The 6234-nt window shown below is 47.1% G+C and overlaps 1 protein-coding gene across 1 annotated transcript in view; it reads right to left on the reverse strand.

The window, feature by feature from the left end:
- The window catches only part of TBC1D9 (TBC1 domain family member 9), a 67963-nt gene that overhangs the window by 17525 nt on the left and 44204 nt on the right, over positions 1 to 6234 (reverse strand). The window contains exons 10-14 of the mRNA XM_006766085.2: positions 5158 to 5372; positions 2840 to 2957; positions 2287 to 2572; positions 1869 to 1998; positions 12 to 110 (exon numbers count right to left, since the gene is read on the reverse strand). Coding sequence (XP_006766148.1) covers positions 12 to 110; positions 1869 to 1998; positions 2287 to 2572; positions 2840 to 2957; positions 5158 to 5372 — 848 coding nt within the window. The remainder of the gene's footprint in view (positions 1 to 11; positions 111 to 1868; positions 1999 to 2286; positions 2573 to 2839; positions 2958 to 5157; positions 5373 to 6234) is intronic.

Below are 6234 nucleotides of genomic sequence, written 5' to 3' on the forward strand. Positions count from 1 at the left end.
CAAGGACTCACCACATTCCGTTTGGTGGTGTCCTCCAGCGTCTGGATCACTTTCAGTCTCTGTTTGAATCTCATTTGCTCAATCAAGTCTGCCCGGATCGTTCCAAATTTCTGGAAGAGAGCAAAATTGGCATTTCTGAGAAACCTGCTAAAGCACCCGGTGTGGTGTCTGCAGGACTGATGGAGACACAATCCTGGTACATAGGAGCCGTCTGGAACATTAGGAAGCTGTTTTTTTTAATGTCATATAAATGAAATGGCTCCGGTTCATTTCACTCAGCATGAGGATTGTGAGATTTCTCCAAATTGTTCATGTTCATGGCTGCTGAGTAATTTACTGTGTCCTGGGCCCTCCAGAAAGGTCACCTCGGTGTCTGATTCCACCTGAGGCTGGGACTTCATCTTTTCCTTCAGGATAACTCTACAGAACTGCAGAGCATCACCCACAGGTCCCACTCAGGGGAAAACTGTCTGTCCAATCGTCCCTATAATCCCTCCCAGTGGGGGCTCGGGAGGGGCACACCATGAGTGAGATTCTCCCCCTCAAGGTATTTATGAATAAAGGTATCATCTCTCCTCACCAGAAATTGATGAGAAATTAGATCAACATATCAGAGCAACCTCCCAACAACTGGGGGGGTGTTTGACCAGGTCTCAGAGCTGAATGTGCTCCAGTATCTCCCCTACTTTTCTATTCTCCAGGCTGATTATCCGAGAGCACAGAAAGAAATGTGTGGCGAGCCTCTGGTGTCATGCGTCCATCCAAACCAGGTTATCATTGGCTCTGTGACGAGTGGCCCCATTCTGCAACTAGGGCAGTGACTCTCAGCCCTCCCTGGGCACTGGAATCAGCTGGGGAACTTTTAAAAAATGCTTATTCTGCCCTAACTGGTTTGGCTCAGTGGATAGAGCATCAGCCTGCAGACTCAAGGGTCCCAGGTTCGATTCTGGTCAAAGGCATATACCTTGGTTTCAGGCACATCTCCAGTAGGGGGTGTGCAGGAGGCAGCTGATTGATGTTTCTCTCTCATCGATGTTTCTAACTCTCTAACCCTCTCCCTTTCTCTCTGTAAAAAAAATCAATAAAATATATATTTTTAAAAAATGCTTATTCTTGGCCTTATGCCAGATATTCAGATAGAATTGGTCTGCAATGGAGCCTGTGAATTTATATTTTTTTAAAATTGGCTTATAAATTTTTTAAAGTGATTTGAAAGGATTGAAAGCCACCAAGTCTGAGGTTAAGTAGGGGAAAAAAGATAAACCATGAGGAGTTAATGGGCACCGAGTGCTTGGAGCTTCACAAGCCACCAGGTGCTATGAGACGCATGACAGTGTGGTTCCTTCACCCTGCCAGCTCCACTTTGTGATTCAAGACCAGATCGAGGGTCACGGGGGCCAGAAGGCAGCTTCCCAACTAGGCCCAGCAATTCTAGAGGATTCACAGGGCTGTTCTTCTCCAGGATGGTGCAGGGATTCTATGTGCCCTGGATTCAAGAGGATTGACTTAGCTACTTCAGAGAAGACCTAGCACTTGGCATGAGAATAGGAAGTGAACTGGTGTGCAGGTCAACCTCCCCAGGTCTGCTCTCAACAGCCCCACCTCAGTCCACCCAGAGTTGAATCTGAGCTGCCACTCAACCAGGTTTCAGGGTGGGCGTAAGAACTGGAGGGTGAGAACCTTTCATGCCATATGCTCCATGGTATTACAGCCAGCAGCAGCCATGGACCCCATTCAGTGTCCATCTCTGCAGCTCAAAGCTGTTAGCTGGTTCTAAGCAGGTAAAAGGAAGCAGGTACCCCCAAGGGTCATCAACGGAAGTGACACTCTCAGAGCGCTGTGACACTGAGCCAGGAAGCAAGTCCTACCTCATAGGAGGTTCGGATGAGCCTGAAGATGTCCACCTCGGGGTAAGGCTCTACGTCATCACTAAGCAGGGAGTGGAGGTGAGGAATGGGAGGCAGCGTGCTGTCTTTATTGGTCACGCTGTCTAAGTACCTGGAAGAAGAAACGAATCAGGAGGCTAAGTCACAGGAGGCTAAGCTGGAATTCTTGCATGAAAGTTCACACATTTTCTGCAAACTCTGCACTTGGAAACAAAAGACTAGAATTTCCTTAATGAAGTCAAATTCCCTTACCTTCTAAAACAAAGCATATGAAAATGAATACTCAGCCAGCAAGAGAAGATGATTGCCACCCAACCAATTAAGACTCATGAAACCCAGGAGGAAACAAAAGTAACAGGGAAGATCCAGATGTGATTTTCAAGGAGTGTTAGTACACTACCTTCCCAACACGGTCATGGCCTCCCCGTCGTCCTTACAGTTCAATAGTTTGTCCACATTTGCATCCAGCACCGCCAGGGCCAGCTGGAATATCACCTTGATGCCTTCGTAGAAGAAACAGTCAACCACCACAACGGCACTCTCAAAGGGCATCACGCTGAGAAACAGGGTGAGGAACCAAGACAGGGAGATGGTGGAAATGACGCCGAGGTCCTGCATGCAGTCGTAGAGCTGGGGGACGTAGTCTCGCGCCAGTTCCTCGAAGACGCCCTGGTCCACCAGTGCACCTGCAGCAGAGGGCACAAGGGCACCTTCTTACTAACGCACCCCAGCAAATGGCTCACAATTGATGCTGAGACGGACTCTGTCTAACTGTATACAATCTCTATCGAATTCAGCCCTCTTGTTCCCATTGTGGAAAACTGGGGTAGTGTGAAACTTTCCTGCCTAATTGGTGGCTGGAAATTGTGTTGTAGCCGGCATTAGAGCTGCAGAAACAAACACCTTGATGAGATGTGGAGGAAAAGGTAAGTACGTCCCCACCTACCACCTACCAACAACTCTGGTGTTGTAGTAGTCAGGAAGCATGCGCTCGCACAGAGCCACCAGGAGCCAGAAAGCCTCCTCCTCTTTGGCATAAAGCAGCAGCACTGAGGTGACGATATTCATGGCCTACAAGAATGAAAAGATGTCACCAAACACATTTTAACAAATAAGCAAATTTGTTAACCTAAGCAATGACTGAATTAGTCTCACAAGGCCCAGCAAACTTCTGGAAAAGGCCAGGTGAAATATTTAAAGGCTTTGCAAGCTACACACACATATTCTTTGGAGTTTTATTTTGTCTACAGTCCTTTAAAAATGTAAAACCATCCAGCCAGAGTAGCTCAATCATTGAGTGTCGACCTATGAACCAGGTCACAGTTGAATTCCCTGTCAGCAAACATGCCTGGGTTGCTTGCTTGATTCCCAGCGTAGAACACGCAGCCGATCAGCGATTCTCTCTTATCATTGACTAGTGGCCTGGTGCATGAAATTTGTGTGTGTGTGGGGTGGGGGTAGGGGGGAGTGTCCCTCAGCCCGGCCTGCACCCTCTCCAATCTGTGGCCCCTGCGGGACAGACATCCCTCTCACATCGCTGGCTCCTAACCGCTCACCTGCCTGCTTGCCTGCTCACCCCCAACTGCCCCACTCTCTCCTTCTCTCTCCACCCCTCTCTCTCACTTTTTCTCTGAAATCAATAAAAATGTACATTTTTTTAAAAATGTAAAACCACTAAGTCCTTTGCCTGTAAGTATTAAGGGTCTTCAGGAACACCAATATTCACTGAGACAGGCAAACCCTCATTCAAACACTTTTCCCAGAGGCTATTTGACAAAGCGTCTTAATCTATCCGAATGGTTTCCATAACCAGGTACACATGGCTTAAGGCTCTCCTCTGAGAACAATGAAACCCTTTAAACTTAAGAGTCCTGGCCTATTATTTCCATCTGGATAAGGAAGGTCCTGATAAGTACCAGTGACATACATTCTAGAGTGACCTGCTTTATTAAAAGATATTATCAGATAGCTCTTAGGGAGACAGTCTCAACTACTTTAATAGTCCTCTTAATTAAAAAGAGAATGATCAAAAGACAGATATGAGCTCCATTCTATCAGAAGCCAACTAATTCCTGTACTTCTTTTGATCTTCTAGAAACCAGTAATTGTCCATCAGATTTCTATAATATAAACGCCAAAAAAGGTCTAATAGGCTTTCTTGTAGTAAGTCTTATTCAATATTTTCCCAAGTGAAATCATTACTAAAATTCCACTTGAGAATTAACTAGATGATTCTAGGTCATGACATGACTGGCCTGGCCAGTTATCAAGTCAAGGTAAGTTTTTTTAAGGGTCTACTTTGTAGCAGGCTCTTGACTAGGTATTGGGGGGTGAAGGATGAGAGTTGATGGGGGGACACAGTGGTAACAAGTTACACAGGACTTAAGTGTTGGTGTCAGAGAGAGAGAATAAAGATGTGAAGGCTAATCAATTTGGGGGGTATATTTAAATTGTGCTATCAAATAAATAAAATGTGGTACAAGGAGACCTGCATTGTGTGTGTGTGTGTGTGTGTGGGGGGGGGGATTGTAGCCTTACTAGGTTTTAGGTGGATAGCCAGAGAAGGCCCCTCTAAATATGTGGCCTTTAAAACTTAAAGGTCACATTATCTTGGACCTTTCTCAGTTGTCGTTTGTGTACTAGTATCAGAGATCATTTTAGTTGGTATGTGGAGCAACACTTTTTCAATCACATTTAGCATTTATTGTAATGTGTACTGTATTAACTATAACCATAGCATATAAAAGTTACATTCTCAAGGTGATGACTGCTTAGGAGGATGCAGAGTAGGAGCACGGTGGGACCCAGAATGCAGGAGCAGAGGCCTGGTGCTCAGGCACGCTCTCTGCTCCCCAGGATGAGGGTGGATCAGAGTGGCCACAGGGACTTTCTGAGGTCACCCGCTAGGTGGTGGTGACTAGTCAGGGCATTTTTGTCTCCTGGCTCCTCTGCGCAGTGCAGTGGTCCTCAACCAGGGAGCTTTTGCTCTGCAGGGGAAATCTGGAGACATTTCGATCACTGCGCCTGGAAGGTTCTACTGGCACTTAGTAGCTAGATGCTGTCAAACATGTCATTAAACAGGGGTGTTATGGAACATCCTACAAAGCACAGGGCAGCCCCACAAAAAGAAGTATCCAGTCCACCATGCCAACACTGCCAAGGTCAAGAAACCCCGGTGCAGTGCAGTGATAGTGCTGATGCCCACAAAGTCTTCTTTCTTCTTAGTTACTAGTTAGTAACACAATTAGTACAAAGCATCTGTGACATTTACCTGGCAGTACCCTATGTTAGGGTTTCGAAAAGCATACGCGGTTAAGACTCTCCTCAGAGCAGCAATGCCCATCTCATTCTGGAAGGCTGGATGCTCCGGGAGGGAGCGGTGCAAATCTCTCTCGATCTCCTCCGTGGCGAGATTGTACTTCCCCATGGACTTCTCCACGAGGTCTTCGTAGTACCCGGGGTGCGTGGCCTTCTCATTGATGGCACCTGGGAAACACCAACAGCTACCACGTCAGAAAGTGGGAGCCCTGTCCTTGGTCTGCGGCCTCAACTCACCCACCGAACCTCTTCACTTCCTCAGCCACTCAAAGGGCGCCTGTGAAATAACAGTAGGTCCCGGAGGCAGAGTGGTGTGCTGCCGTCCTGGCTGAGCCCAGAACATTGAGAGGGGACTCCTGCCTAAGCTGCAACAGTAAGCTGGCTACTTACAAGCCCCACCACGAGGAGGGAGGTCTCTAAGCCTAAAAACTGTGTTCTGAGCAGCCTCCACAAAGCACCTGGAGGGGTCGCTAACGAGCAGAGGAGGGAGGTGATCAGAGTAAGCCAGGCTGGGGCCTCGGCCCACCCTTCAAATACAGCAGCTCTGCTTTTACTTGATTGGGGTTTTCCTGAAGATAGCACTTGAAAAAGGAGATTTTTGCCTCTCAAAACAAGTTGAAAAAACTTTTACTGAAATGGAAGCTCTGAGGGGCTTAAATAGCCATATTGAAGAGTGTGAAGCCATTTGGAGAGGAGGTAATAGAACATGTGGAGGGATTTTTTAAATTGCTGGGGTGGTGAGGGCGTTCCCAGCAGTGGGGAATGGCGGCTATGGTTGGGAGCCCTCCGAGGCTGGGCAGGGGGTGCAGAGATGGGCTGAGAGACTTCCATGTGAATTTTTTTTTAACTTTATTTTTTTGTTGCTTAAAATATTACAAAGAGTAGTACATCTGTCTCCTTTTTTTCTCCCCTTGACCTTTTCCCTGCCTCCCCTACCCCCCAGTGTCTTGTGTCCATTGGTTATGCTTAAATGCATGCATACAAGTCCTTCGGTTGATCTCTTATCTCTCCCCAACCCTCCCCAACCTTC

Source organism: Myotis davidii, unplaced genomic scaffold, assembly GCF_000327345.1.
Source record: "Myotis davidii unplaced genomic scaffold, ASM32734v1 scaffold436, whole genome shotgun sequence".
NCBI lineage: Eukaryota > Metazoa > Chordata > Mammalia > Chiroptera > Vespertilionidae > Myotis > Myotis davidii.